Genomic DNA, 15,551 nt, shown 5'->3' with positions numbered 1-15,551 from the left:
ACACCACTAGCCTCTGTGCCTCTCTGCACAACACCACTAGCCTCTGTGCCTCTCTGCACAACACCACTAGCCTCTGTGCCTCTCTGCACAACACCACTAGCCTCTGTGCCTCTCTGCACAACACCACTAGCCTCTGTGCCTCTCTGCACAACACCACTAGCCTCAGTGCCTCTCTGCACAACACCACTAGCCTCAGTGCCTCTCTGCACAACACCACTAGCCTCTGTGCCTCTCTGCACAACACCACTAGCCTCTGTGCCTCTCTGCACAACACCACTAGCCTCTGTGCCTCTCTGCACAACACCACTAGCCTCTGTGCCTCTCTGCACAACACCACTAGCCTCAGTGCCTGTCTCCATGACACCATTACACTCTGAAAGTGCAGAAAATGAATTATGTAGAACAGACTGTGCAATATGCCTTTTATCCACAACTCTAAGTCTACCAGATCCTACAGTAATCCATCTGCCATTCCTAGTATGTCTCTGTGGCAGTGGCTTTGCAGCAGTTCCAGCCTGAGTTTGTTTACCAGATAGTTTACAAATTTCAGACTTCAAAAATACAATCTCCTGCCGCAAGATAGAGAACTGTCTACAGATTAGACAACAACTAAACCTCCAAAAAGTGGAACGCGAAACAAATGCATAGCAACTATTACACTGAACTAAGTCTGCCATTCCAATGAGATCAATTATTTAAATCAAACGAATCTTAACTTTTTATTTATCCTCCTGAATACCTCAGATTACCTCCAGTTTATCTCCAGAATATCTCCAACCACAGACACTTAGAAGCAACACTCTCCAGAATATCTCCAACCACAGACACTTAGAAGCAACACTCTCCAGAATATCTCCAACCACAGACACTTAGAAGCAACACTCTCCAGAATATCTCCAACCACAGACACTTAGAAGCAACATTCTCCAGAATATCTCCAACCAGACACTTAGAAGCAACATTCTCCAGAATATCTCCAACCACAGACACTTAGAAGCAACACTCTCCAGAATATCTCCAACCACAGACACTTAGAAGCAACACTCTCCAGAATATCTCCAACCACAGACACTTAGAAGCAACACTCTCCAGAATATCTCCAACCACAGACACTTAGAAGCAACACTCTCCAGAATATCTCCAACCACAGACACTTAGAAGCAACACTCTCCAGAATATCTCCAACCACAGACACTTAGAAGCAACACTCTCCAGAATATCTCCAACCACAGACACTTAGAAGCAACACTCTCCAGAATATCTCCAACCACAGACACTTAGAAGCAACACTCTCCAGAATATCTCCAACCACAGACACTTAGAAGCAACACTCTCCAGAATATCTCCAACCACAGACACTTAGAAGCAACACTCTCCAGAATATCTCCAACCACAGACACTTAGAAGCAACACTCTCCAGAATATCTCCAACCACAGACACTTAGAAGCAACACTCTCCAGAATATCTCCAACCACAGACACTTAGAAGCAACACTCTCCAGAATATCTCCAACCACAGACACTTAGAAGCAACACTCTCCAGAATATCTCCAACCACAGACACTTAGAAGCAACACTCTCCAGAATATCTCCAACCACAGACACTTAGAAGCAACACTCTCCAGAATATCTCCAACCACAGACACTTAGAAGCAACACTCTCCAGAATATCTCCAACCACAGACACTTAGAAGCAACACTCTCCAGAATATCTCCAACCACAGACACTTAGAAGCAACACTCTCCAGAATATCTCCAACCACAGACACTTAGAAGCAACACTCTCCAGAATATCTCCAACCACAGACACTTAGAAGCAACACTCTCCAGAATATCTCCAACCACAGACACTTAGAAGCAACACTTAGAAGAAGCAACCAAGCTCTATTAGCCAAGCTAATGACAACAGCCCTTATATACTCCTAAAATCACCTCCCACTAGGAATGTTTAACACCTGGGTAGGCCTCTGCTTATTAGCAAACAATAGCTAATTTACACAGCAATCAATAGCAAGCAGCTACCTAATCCAATCAAATGCCTTATAATTACCAACAGGAAATCAAACCTTGTGCAATCAGTAACCTTTTCCTACAGATGAATCTTACCTGTAACAGTAAAAAAGAAAACTCTTAGCACAACTCTTAGGCAGTTGAAGCTTCTGTAAAACTCTCCAGAATATCTCCAACCACAGACACTTAGAAGCAACACTTAGAAGAAGCAACCAAGCTATATTAATTTATAATCCACTAAGAACAATAAAGCTGGCAAACTTGAAATGGGGGAAAAAAAATGTAAACAAATAATGCTTGGGCAGCACAATGTGCATTATGTGTGTTGTTTGTGTCATGCCACTATGGCAGTAACGCAGCATCACTTTTGCAGTGAACACATACCAGTGTACTCACCTATCACATATTTACCAACATCTTTATGGTATCTACCTAGTTTGGGAGTGGGATAATCTACCAATGGTATAACTAACTTCATATTTTTGGTTCCAGCTGCCAATTGGATCATTAATCACTTGTAGTCATTACTGTGACAGACACTGGCAGGGTGAGATAACTAATGGTCCTGTTCACTGGCTGCATTGCTATGGCATGTGTGCTTTCTGTGTACACAATACACTTGTTAGCAAAGTCACTGTTCATGAAGCGGTTATCTTGAATAATCATAATTTCACCATATCTAAACACTGTGTTATAATGAGATGATAAATGACATTAAAAAAAATATAGGGCCAAAATGGTTCAATTACATAAAAATCTGACTTGTAGGGTTTATCCAAAACGTAAATTTTGTCTTAAACATTGTAAATAAATTGTTGCTTTTAGAAAGAAAACGTTATATAAAACAGCACATACACGGAGTAACCCAAATGAAATGTATTTTACTATTAACTAAATCTATAGACTGAAGTGTTACAAAGTTTCAAAATGAAAATGCATTCTGATTGTTACTGTTGCATTTGACATTTAAAACCCAGTTGTTCATAAAATGTCGCTTTTTTTTTTTTGTCATGTACTGCTGTGTAATTGATCATTAAGGGGTTAACTAAACAGGATTCAGAAACTGCAAGCTTTTCATTGCTTAAAACAAGGTGACTCCACAAACAACCTGTAAGAAGATCCCCATTATCTGCAGGGCTAGAACACATTGACTATGCTTAACTACCAATTGTTTGCCATAGTGTATTAAAGAATGAAACGAGATAATTAAATCCCTAAAAATTCACAGAACAAAATCGGTCTGCGGCACAGATTTATTCCACAGGACGTTTCTTTATCCAAAACAACAGTTGTCAAATACAGAGTCAGACTACTACTTAACAGCTGAAATATCTGTCATATCTTCCAACTAGTAATGCTTAGCATTATCATAAGCAATGTAAACAGCACACTTTTTTCAAGAGTTAATCGTAACAGTGATTTTACCAAAAGCATTTGTTTTTAATGGATAAATAATTGGTGCGCTCCCATGAGGCCTGAAAGAATTTAGGCATTTTTGTTGCATGCAGTATGTCTTACTTTTGGAGAGGGATCCAGCGCCAGTCCTTCATAGTTATGGATGTTAAGATGAGCACCACGGTATGTTTGGTCCAGCAGCTAAATGTTTGTTTTCCCCCCTCCCCTCTTTTTTTGCCCCAATCCAGGTCTGGTCTCTGGAGCAGCCTGACTGGCACTGTAAGATTGACGAAGGGTCAGCAGGGCTGGTGTCTTCCTGCTGGAGCCCAGATGGTCGTCACATTCTCAACACATCAGAGTTTCATGTAAGCGTGGGTTGATTGCCTGCCCTACTTCGTATCAAATGTTAGCGTCTGCCCTCTTGTTCTGAAAATAACCCCCAGTGGGCTGAAAAGTATCCGGTTCCCAGGATGGAAGTATATTTCTTTCATTCCTTTTTTTTTTTTTTTTTTTTTTTTTTTTACCCTTCTTTATGTCTGAATAATCACATAACATTATAAACAGACACATCCTGTCACCTTACTGTGTCTAACATACTGTAAGGTCAATGTATGTCTGCATGCCTGGATATTTATAAAGTTCTAAGGAGATTGCTGATTCTCACCAGTTTGGGAAGGGGGGTGTTGCTAGTGTACCCAGCTTTCATTGAATTTTCAAGTTTTCTATTTTTGAAAGTGGTACTTTCATTGAGAATTTTTAATAAGATTGCTCACTTAACTGGGAATTTTTGAGGGGGTTTTAATTTTTAGGACAAGATAAGCAGAAGTGGAGGATATTTACAACTTTTTTTTGCTTAAAGTTTGCAATTCTCTTGGGATTTTTTCCATGATTTCTCATTTAGTGAATAGAATTGAAATAGGGCACATTTAATCTGGGTGGCACCAACATTTAAGATCGGATTGTATGTTAACCTTTTCCGTTTATTTATATGTCTGTAAATGTGTAATTCTCCACATTCGTAGTGCAAGATTTTCACATAATGTGTTGTGTGTCATTTCATTCCACCATGTGGCAACTCATTATTCTGATAATATAATGCAGCCAGTAGAGCAGTGGTTTCCAACCAGTCCTCAAGGCACCCCTACCAGTCCAGGAATTAGGGATTACCCAGTTGTCTATGGTGTTTTAAATAAATAAACACCATAGACAACTGGGTAATCCCTAAACCCTGGACTAGTTTGGGAACCTCTGTTGTAGAGATTGCATAGTTATAGTTAGCTGGCTCTAGGTTTTGGGACTAGACTAAGCGTGTTATGTTGAATTTGTCACTGTATTAATTTTGGCAATATAATGATTTCATGATACAGGGTACACTTGCATGCGTTGGAGATTGAACAAAAGCACAGATGTGCCTCTGAGGCCAATCATAAATGTAACTCAAATGAGGTGATGTTAGCCTGATATTGTTTTTGTTTTTTTTTCACCTGAAACATAAAGCTACTGGACATGTCCCCCAAATCAGTGACATCATCTTTACATACTAGGGCGTTTGAGTGCTTTTATCACTTCACTTCTACTGAGGGGAACATTGGTGACATGCTGTGTTGGAAGATATACATAAAGCAGGAACAATGTCAGTTTATTTTGTAAACGCTATATTTGTAAACTAACCTACTCTATTCCGTGTATTTAAGCAAGTTACATTATCCCTAGATAAAATAACATCAGTTTATCCAGTCAGTTACCCGATATTACACGGATTATATTTAACCCCTTAAGGACACATGACATGTGTGACATGTCATGATTCCCTTTTATTCCAGAAGTTTGGTCCTTAAGGGGTTAAGGAAAACTTAATTTAACCTAATAAGTGCCAATTGCAATAATTACCATCATAGCAATCTGTTGTTCTCTCTTATTCCAAAATGTAATTTAAAATGGAATGATTTACTTCAGGACTGAATGATGCTGCCAAAGCTAAATAAGCAGAACATCTCTTTGGCCTAGGGCAGGCATTCAGTGTTAAAACGGTCTGTTGTGATGTACCAGTCAGTCTCTGAAAGCTGAGTGATGGGTCTCAATGCATTGATATACTGATGACTTCAATTAATGCAGAATCCCTTGTCTTTATCCTTTTAACTTGGGCCTTCCGTATAATTGTATGCATGGACTATTTGATTTTTATTGTGTGCTGAGTTAAAGGAATTGAGGTGGTCACACACTGGGGACCCTTAATACAGAGCAGTTTCCTAGTCTGTATTGCACACCCGGTATTTAAACATAGTAGTTGGGAAAAGACTGGGAGAGAATTTTTTTTTCCTGCTATGATCCCACTTTGCAGTTGTACAAGGGAAAGGGTAGGAAGGGGTTTTAGAAAAGACTACAGGATAGAGACATACAGGGTGCGTCAGAATCGACTAAGCGGTTTGGAGGGGTCTATGCTCAGGCTGTGGGGGGGGGGGGGGGGCAGGTGCACCTGGTCTCATTGTGTTCCATCCGTCACCCCATTTTAGTAGAGTTGGACCGGAGTACATCGAGCTTTGCCGTGTGGGCGTATTTTAAAAACAACCAGTCTGTGATCGCGACACAACGAGCTTTTCCGCGGCGGTTCAACATTCCGCGCAACAATGCTGTTCCTAATTCGAACACAATTTGGTCATGGGTTAGGTGGTTGGAGGAAACTGGTACCATGCTTAGAAGAGGTACATATGGCCAACGCAGGTCTGGAAAAATGTGCACCTGGTGAGAGCAGCAATTGAGCAGTTGCCAGGACGTTCTGCTCGAAAGCATGCTGTTGCTTTTGGAATATCAGACCGTAGTCTGAGGAGGATTCTTCATTTAGATTTCTAGTTTTATCCCTACAAGATGATGTTGGCTCAGGAATTGAGTGTAGCAGATTATACCAACCGCAGAAATCTGTGTGAGCAAATGCTTGCACAGATCCCTCCCGCAGCAGCTTTCTTCCGTAGCAACAAGGCACATTTTCATCTAAGTGGAGCTGTGAATAAGCAAAATGTCTGCTACTGGGCTCAAAATAACCCCCGAATGATTCACGAAAGTAAATGTAAAAAATAAATGTACAAAAAAAAAACCAAACAATTTGCAAATGCTTAAATCTGGTAACCGCGCCGGCCACCCCACATGACCCCTCAGAGAGACCAGACATCTGGGAAACATTCCTTTCAAAACATTGAGTGAATTTCGGGCTGTAGCCCCATCCTGTTGGAACCAGAACTCCCCCAATTCCTCTTCAACAATCTCTTCCATTCTGGGCTGCAGGAAATTTTCCAACATTGAGACATAACATTCAGAATTCACGGTCACGTCTTCCTTCTCAAAAAAAGTACAGGCCTATAACTCCCAATTGTGATACGGCACACCATTAGTTTAAGGGAATTGTGATACGGCACACCCTAAACTAATGGTGTGCCGTATCACAATTGGGAGTTATAGGCCTGTACTTTTTTTGAGAAGGAAGACGTGACCGTGAATTCTGAATGTTATGTCTCAATGTTGGAAAATTTCCTGCAGCCCAGAATGGAAGAGATTGTTGAAGAAGAGGAATTGGGGGAGTTCTGGTTCCAACAGGATGGGGCTACAGCCCGAAATTCACTCAATGTTTTGAAAGGAATGTTTCCCAGATGTCTGGTCTCTCTGAGGGGTCATGTGGGGTGGCCGGCGCGGTTACCAGATTTAAGCATTTATTTGCAAATTGTTTTTTTTTTTTTGGGTAAATTTATTTATTTTTTACATTTTATAAATTTATTTTCCCTTTGGGATATCTAAAGGAAAAAGTGTTCAAACATCTCAGTCAAACTCTACCAGAGCTAATTGAAGACGTTAACGCCATGCACTGCGATATGTGTGAACAAGCTGTACAAAACGTCAGAGATCGTCTCCAACAGTGTGCTGCTGCTAATGGCCGCTTTCTCGAGGACATTATTTTCAAAACTTAATGAATATAAAATCGTATTTACTGCTGAATTCGAAAATAAACAGTTCTGCTGCACCCTGCAGAAGGTAGTATAGTGGAGAGACTGGGGGGGATGTTGGGGACACAGCCAGTAAGGAGGTGTGATCTAGTTATCTGGATGAAATAGCGACCATCCACACAGAGATATTCAGAGAAAATGTGTGATTAACACTGGAAACTGCTCATATTCTGGCATTGCATTCATAAACATACTGCCATGTTCACAATTACATGACACACACAGAAACCTCAACACACTCACAAAGCACAGACCTGATGCAAACACAGATGGTCTCACACATACATTGTTCACAAGTAGTATATGCATTCAGAGCCAATGTTGTGGTATGGGTATGGACATACAGGCATAAATGCATATAATCATATCCACACTCTCATAGTCATGCTTACAGACGGAAGTATGATCTCATGTCCAATAATATTTGGCCAGCCCTGGCCTTGGGTTTACATGGAAAAGATTGTGTTGCTAACTTATAGCATTTCTTCCTTGTGAGTTAAACAGTCTCCTTCAACCACCAAGTATGACTAGGAAGATGGTCCGTGATGATGAACCCCCTCACCTGTTTTGGCTCCAAGTTCTGACTCAATACAAATAAAAGCAACATTTCGCTTATATCGTTTCCCAAGTTTACTATCCTGAGGTTTGTGTGACTTGTTTCAGAACTTATTTGAATGAGTTTAAAGATGGCATGAAATTTTCCAAAAATATCCCAGACGTGCGTGATTAGTTTGGACATTGTTCAGAAGTAAAGTCCAGAGGAAAATCGGCTTATTTAGTTTAGAATTTTGTAAAGATGGGCCAGCACAAAGAGGAAGTGTGTGTGTGTGTGTGTGTGTGTGCATATATATATATATATATATATATATATATTATATTTTTTATTTTTTGTGAAGGACAATATCCTTTTTATTTGCTCTGAAAATGCTTGCAAACAAAAGATTTAGAGTACAGTGTTTAAATATCATTCCATGTGTTCAGTAGCTTTGTAACACAAATGGTTTCAGTGCAAGATTAATTGTACAACAGAGGCAGAGGAAGGTGGTCTAGAAGGCACCCATGAAATTGAAAAAAAATTTTTTTTTACATTAATTATTAATTTTATAGTTTCCTTCCTCTCCCCCCCCCCCAATATTCTATTTATATTTTTCTGTGAAAGCTAGTTTTTCTGTTTAATAGCTTGCCCCGCCCCCCCCCCCATTTTTATTTTTTATTTTTTTACCCAACAGCTGTGGATTAAAATGGGTTAAAGTAGTAAAAAAAAAGTTTCAAAAATTTTTTTTTTGAAGACCTCCTTTTCACCCCAGTTGTGGCATGCAGGATATGATACCATGTTTACTATTGGAGACTTCCATATTAAAGAAATTCCTGCCTGTTTCTTGTTCCATGAACTATATGCTACAGGATGTGTAGGGTAGTTGTATAGCTCATCCTTTATATTTGTGCATGCTCACTCCTTCACTATCTCCCCAATTTCCTCCTGATCCCCCAACCATTACTGCGATTTCTCAGCAACGCTGCATTGGCACTACTTTTAACAGTCATACTTTATTGATAAACCCTGACTGGTGGTGTCTTGTGTATACTGCTATGTACCACACTCAGCAGTACTTATCAATAAAGTATCACGACACTTTTAAGGTAGTGCTATTGCCGTACCACTGGTACTGATGGAATATGAGCTGAAGTAATCTGGCAAACAAATGGTCTAGTTTATTCAAAATGGGTAAGATGAGGGGAAAATAGAGTAATTTGCAAGTTATACAGCTGCTGTATAACCACCTTAGGCTCATCATTGCAGAGTAGTAGCTAGTCGTCCTTCACCATTTGCGATATATTTATTGCAATGTTTAGAGAATTATCAGGTTGAAGAATTTCCCAGTTGTTCAAGTTAAATACAACTGTCAGCCATAAATCTCTGCAGGCTCAGTTACCTGTCCTGGGCTGCCTGCTGTAGATTTCTCCCAGCACGTGCTTGTGTAGGCGGTGTGTATTTCTGAGCAGCCATCAGAACTCAACATGACCCCCACACGATTTCATTAAGGTTTTGCCAAGAAGGCATCTGTGTCAAGATAGATTTACTTTCCAGCTGTAAACAGATTGCAAAATGAACTTGTTTCGGACAGCTGCTTAGCTTATGTCAGTGTCTGAGTTGTGTTTACTGTCAAGTACAGTAAATCCATATCCCACAGGGAGCGATTGCTGCGCATTCGTGTTCCAGTCGCATTCAGAAGAGTTAATATTCTTGTATTACACGGTTTTAAGAACAATGTCTCATAACGTGAGGCAATTACGGAGAGACAGCAGTTTCACATTAGCAACATGGTACTTACAAAAAGCAAATTGTTTTGACCACGGGTGTGAACATTATAATTATAGGATAGAGTTATACACTGCGATACAGTCTAGACCTGCACTATTCATTTCTTTTAAAGACCGTCATGCTGTACAGAGCACAAAACCACACTGAGTACTTTGTTGAACAGGAATTAAAGGATACTTCAAGCAACCAAATAGTTTTACATTGCTTGGATGGATTATAGTGCAAAGAGGTCCTCTGTCCCTGCCTTCCTATTTCCTAGTTAATATTTGTAGCGATAAGAAAAGCAAAATGCTGCAGCTGTAAGCACTCACTAGTGTCAAAGATGTGGTATTCTCAGCAGTCCTACTAAAATTATATATCTGAGAATGGCTACCAGCTACTTTAGCAGTCACTACATAAGATGCAAACCTTAATGGTTAAAGGGTTCTCAACCACCATGACAACTTCAGTGATTTGAAGTGGTCATGATGCTAGAAGCCTGGATTTCTGTTTCGGCTTGAAACACTGCACATTCAGAGTTATTTTTTATTGTGTGCCAGGGGCTAGTTGCAAGGAAAAAAATGCTTTCCCCTTCTTGATTGCTTATATTTCCTTTTTGTAATATTTTTTTTTTTTTTATATACATGGATTAAATTGATACTGTAAGCACTAGAGCAACTACAGCTTAATTGTGCTATGTTTGGAGGGCTGGCATTCAGCGTCTTCATATTTTACATGAAGACGCTGAATGCTTCCCATAGTGATGCAACACATTTGCAGGAGCATTCTAATGTTTCCCTTTGTTCAAGAGTTTTTCTGCCTCTTATCTTCACTGATGATCTCAGGCAGGGGAGGTGTGGTACAACTGTTGTGGCTAGGGCTAAAAGGTAAATCATTCTTTATTTTTCTATTTTTTAAAAATTCTTTATTTTGTCTCTGACAGGTCCATGTATCGTTATGCTGCATTTCAGCGGATGGCTTACGCAGAAGCCGCACATTCCATTGTACAGTACATTTCATTACAGGCTTACGCAGAAGCCACATTTTCCATTGTAGATTGTATTGCAATATGGGGCTTACGCAGAAGCCAATTGTGCGTTTATATTTTTCTTAATCTGTCAGGGTTTTGTTTTTTGTTGAAACTGGTACACCGAACGTTGTGTACCTATAAACATTTATGTAACATGGGTTTGTGCAAGAGAGATTTTTTTCTTTGTGTAAGTTGCGGCTTTTCAGCGGGTGTCCAGGGCTTTGGTTTTCTGTCCCCCTCCTAGTCCTGGGATGGCTGGGGTCTCGTGTGCTATTCATCAAATTGTTCCCAAAATGCTCTACTTAATTTGTGGTACAATATAGAGTTAAATGTACGTCAGATTACAGTAATCTCTAATTTTTTTTTGTTTTGTTGTGCATGGTATAACATCATCACTTGCGCTGCCACGACAGCAGAAGCAAGCACATATAGTTCAATATAACACAAACAACGGCATGGCAGTAAAAGCACAGCACATTTTTTATAGTGTAAAATGGTGCATGAGTTACAGGCTATTATGTTTGAGTATCTGTGATAGAAGAGAGGTGTAGCATAGCCTGTTGTGTTGCCTTCTTGGCCCATTGCCTCTGATGGGAAAGTAAGTTGGCTTAGATTTTGTAGTGTATAGGCAGTGTGGGCCGTATGCCTCTTGGCCTGGTAGGGGTAAGGGCAGTGTGAGCCTACGTGCTTAAGAGGCTAGCACCCATAAGGTGACAGGTTGGTACTGATGTGAGGTCGTGGGGGGGGGGGGTGTTAAGAGGTGTTACCCTCGAGCCAGTGGATGGGGGAAATTATGTCAGCCGACATTGCATCTAATGTGAGGGTTCAATCAAAGATGTTGTAAAAACAATATTATAACTGTGGAACATATAACTGAAACATATAACTATTGTCAGCCTATCAAAGCTAGAACGGTAGCAGTCTGGTGAAGCACTGAGATTGAATTAGTTAATCAGGGGATGGCTGCTGTGGCAGGCTTAGATGGTCCGCTTAGCTGCTGGCACAAACGGGAGAGTCTTAGCCGGGTTCCAGGTGTGCGGCTGCTGCTTGGTCGTTTGCAGTGTACCTTCTGGTGTCACGGTCAGTCCCCAGCTGTTGTAGTGTGTCCTTGATTTCCGAGGGCTCCTGGACCTTGAGTTTGCCAGATTCCTGGGGGATCAACAGGCATTTTGGGGTGCCCCATTTATAGGGTATGTGGTGTCGTATCAGTTCCGTCGTCAGCGGGTTTTAAGGATCTTCGCCAGTCCAATGTTGCTCTGGGCAGGTCTGGGAAGAACAGTAGCGTGTGCCCTTCAAATTCGTATGGTGATTTATTCCGCAGTGCTGTTAGAAACGCTTGCCTATCCGGCCCATTCTGAAATCGTATGATGGCATCCCTGTTCACCTCAGTGGAACGTGATGGAGGCGCTGGGAGTCTGAAGCATCCCTCCAGGGCCATCATTTTGGCCTGCTTGGCTGAAAAGAGGTGTGTGTGTGTGTGTGTGTGTGTGTGTGAGTAGTCTTCTGACTAAGTGGGGAATTTCTGCCGTGTCGATTTGCTCTGGGATGCCCCTTATTTTAACATTTTTCCACCTCCTATGGTCTTCCATCGCCACCAAGCGGCTCTGCGTCTGGGCCTGTTCACGACGCATCTCGTTGAGCTCGAGCTCCATATTATTGAGGCGGACCTCGTGGGTGGCCGTGGTTATCTCCGCGTTGTGGAGGCGTCTCGACACTCCGCTAATCTCCTCTTTGAAGGAGTTCATATCGGTAGCTATATTACGGCGGAGGTCGTCCAGCAGGGCCTTCGAGGTTCCCTCTGTCACCGGTGAGCCTTCTGACCGCTTTGCAGGTAAGACAGCACTCGGTCTGCTAGCTGTAGTGGCCAGTTCATCTAGATCTGGGAGGGAAGTTTCACTCGAGGAGTAGGACAACCCATCGGAGAGAGGCGCCATGACAGGCTTCACCGCGCCTTGCGGCCTTCTCAGGAGTTCCCCGATGTCGGCGGAAATTGGGAGTTTATCCGCTTTGTATTTTTTTGATTTTCGTCCCATCGTTATTGGAGACCGGTCCTCTCGCTAGGCAGTCAGGTGTCGTGCTGGAAAGGTAGGTATACAGGCTGTGTTGTTAGAAATTGCCCGGAGCTCTTTCGTTATGCGTCCGGACGGTATGGCAGCTGGCTCCGCCCCCCCGCCCCGTAATCTATTTTGTAATTTTTTTTTATAATTTATTTTTTTATTTTTTCTCCACAAACTCACCCTTTTAGCAAATGTCTCCAAACTGCAGTGTTAACTTATTTATTTTGCGCTAAAAATATTAGTGTGCATGATGTCTTAGTCTTCTGGCTTCTATTGGCATTCTACAGCAGAAAGCGGACAACTGAACTGCACCTTGTAGAAACCCTTATTGTGTACATGAAGCACTACTTGTGCAGTGCTATAGAAATTTAATTTGTATGATTCACTTCACAAAAGCAATACAAAATTACTTTAAAGTCCCTAAAGTTGTTGGTCTAAACTCTGACATTTCTCAGTGCAAGTACAAGAGTCTTTGGAAGGGGTCTGCCTGCTGCTAAGATTTTTTTTTTCCTTTGTTTTATTAATCCATATCCCCTAAACTACTCTCCAGCAGGTATATGCAATATCTAGCAAAGTACCAAGCCTCAGCCCCATTCATCAGATTGTTAACCCAACCTCTGTAATTATGTCACTGTATGCAAGGAAGCACACATCTTTGCACCATAATCTATGCAATAAGCCTAGATAATTGTTCCTACAATGACCGATTAATGTATTGATTGAAGTAACTAAAATGTTGTTAAATGTTATTGTTTTTCTTGCAATCCTGTGCTAAACTTTGCAGGAGCCCAGGTTCAGGTAAGTATATCACGTAATCTGTACACATACATGTGCTGACATTTTCACTTGCATACACATTTTAAAGCTTCAAATAAACTGAATAGATGTTAGCAGAAGGAAAATAATTATATTGTATCTAATTTTAAAGGAACACTATAGGGTCAGGAACACAAATGTGTATTTCTGACCCTATAGCATTAAAACCACCATTAGTGGTTTGTCCACCTACCCTTTACTTACTCCCTTTAAAAGGAGAGAAAACTTTCTTTATTTTCATGTGCTGGCGCTGGTTCCATTAATTCAGTGCTAACGGTCGGTCAAGTTCGGTAGTTTTAAAAACGTACAAACTTCCGAACGTAGTCAATAGTCATACCATGGAGCTTATTCCCCCTCATCCATACAAACGATTCCACCGAACAGTGCCCTTCTAGGTGGTCTACAATCTGAATGCAGGCGATGATGGAAGTCCAGCGGTATTCTGGCGTTTCCGTGTCTGATTTGAGTTCCATGAACTCGACGACCAAACACCGCTGCCTGCATTCATGCGAACAAGATGGCCACCACCTCGTGGTCGTTCATACGAATTGCGGCCACCCAGACGAACAATTAGAACACTGCGGTTAGAATCGTTAAGAGGTGTCAATTGGGTTTAACAAGCTCCCGGGTGGTCCCTGGTTCATGCACCGGTTCGGTTCCTGAACAGCATGGGAAAATGGCACAAAGTCTTTTAACAGGATTTTTGCAGTGCCCATAGTCTTTGGGCAGCAGGCTCTCTAGCCAGGCGTGGCAGAGGCATTTCTGCCACACTGTAAATATATATAATATATTATATAATTTTTTTAATTTATTTTTTTATTTCCTGATTATGGACTAACTATTGGGATTAAATCTTGCTGTAATGTGTGGTTTTCAAATGGCTGGAATGCAGTCGTCCTCGTAGCTTTTCAATTAACTAAAGTGTTTTCCCAATTACCTCGGATAACCTGGTACAGCAATTTAAAATTTGAGCTGTGTGGTGATGACAATGTCTCATTAATTTGCCAAAAGCCATAAAGGTGCACCTGTCTGCTACTGCAAGATACTGGCACGGACAGTCTAACGCCTTTTTCTACAGCATTCGATCTGGGGCACTTTAGTAATCTGACAGATTTATACCCTTAATTATAAGCATGTAAAGCTACTTGCATATTGATTTATATGGTAGAGACTTTGGCAGCAGTTAAGCACAGCAATATCTTCCATCATTTTTATGTATTTGTTTTGGTTTCCTTCAAGTCTGTGTTTTGCTACAGTCCTTATTCCTAGCAGAACAACTTTTATTTTAAAAACTTTGTTTAGTGCATCAATTTCCTCAAATGGATTTATTGTAGGTGTGTAAATAAAGCAATTTTAGTATTTTGAAATCCACAAAAGTCCCCGAAGCACTAGTCTCACAATGTTAAATGTGAGCACCAGACCAACAATCTTTCGTTGTCCTTGAAAGCAGGATTGCGTGTGCGTGCCCTGAGATGATTAGAGGGAACTCCTCAAACTCAATGTGGTCTGTAGTATTGTTGGATAGTCTCAAGGCAGCATCTGAAGTTTTCCAAGGCGTACCAGACCCTTATCTAAGGAATATGTGCTGCTTGGAACAATGCAGTAAGATCATTGGAAAGTAAAAGGGAATTCCCAGTGACAAGATATCTTGTGGCCATTGAGGGCGCATCTCCATTGAAGGTGCTTTCAGCGGTGGACAGGTGTCATCATGGCCACTATGACCGGTCTGCAACTACGCAGCCCCACATGTAGCAAACTGCAATGCACTGTGTGTTCTGACACCTTTCTTTCATAGCCAGCATTAAGTTTTTCAGCAATTTGAGATACAGTGGCTCTCTTGTGTGATCGGTCAAGACGGCTGCCTTCACTCCTCACATGCATAAAGGAGCCTTGCGCGCCCATGTTCAGAACACTGGTTCACCTGTTGTCCTTACTGGCACCACTTTTGG

The 15,551-nt window shown here is 41.3% G+C and overlaps 2 protein-coding genes across 2 annotated transcripts in view; one reads left to right on the top strand and one right to left on the bottom strand.

Annotated features, from left to right (window-relative positions):
• The window catches only part of TP73 (tumor protein p73), a 150,190-nt gene extending 146,623 nt beyond the window's left edge, over window positions 1-3,567 (bottom strand). The window contains exon 1 of the mRNA XM_063436490.1: window positions 3,529-3,567. Within this exon, the coding sequence (XP_063292560.1) occupies window positions 3,529-3,560 (32 nt within the window). The 5' untranslated portion in view covers window positions 3,561-3,567. The remainder of the gene's footprint in view (window positions 1-3,528) is intronic.
• WRAP73 (WD repeat containing, antisense to TP73) overlaps window positions 1-15,551 on the top strand; it is a 46,781-nt gene that overhangs the window by 13,021 nt on the left and 18,209 nt on the right. The window contains exon 3 of the mRNA XM_063436495.1: window positions 3,654-3,770. Within this exon, the coding sequence (XP_063292565.1) occupies window positions 3,654-3,770 (117 nt within the window). The remainder of the gene's footprint in view (window positions 1-3,653; window positions 3,771-15,551) is intronic.

Source organism: Pelobates fuscus, chromosome 11, assembly GCF_036172605.1.
Source record: "Pelobates fuscus isolate aPelFus1 chromosome 11, aPelFus1.pri, whole genome shotgun sequence".
NCBI classification, from domain to species: domain Eukaryota; kingdom Metazoa; phylum Chordata; class Amphibia; order Anura; family Pelobatidae; genus Pelobates; species Pelobates fuscus.
The sequence above is the reverse complement of the archived record's forward strand: the minus strand, read 5'-3'. Positions and strand labels throughout refer to the sequence as shown.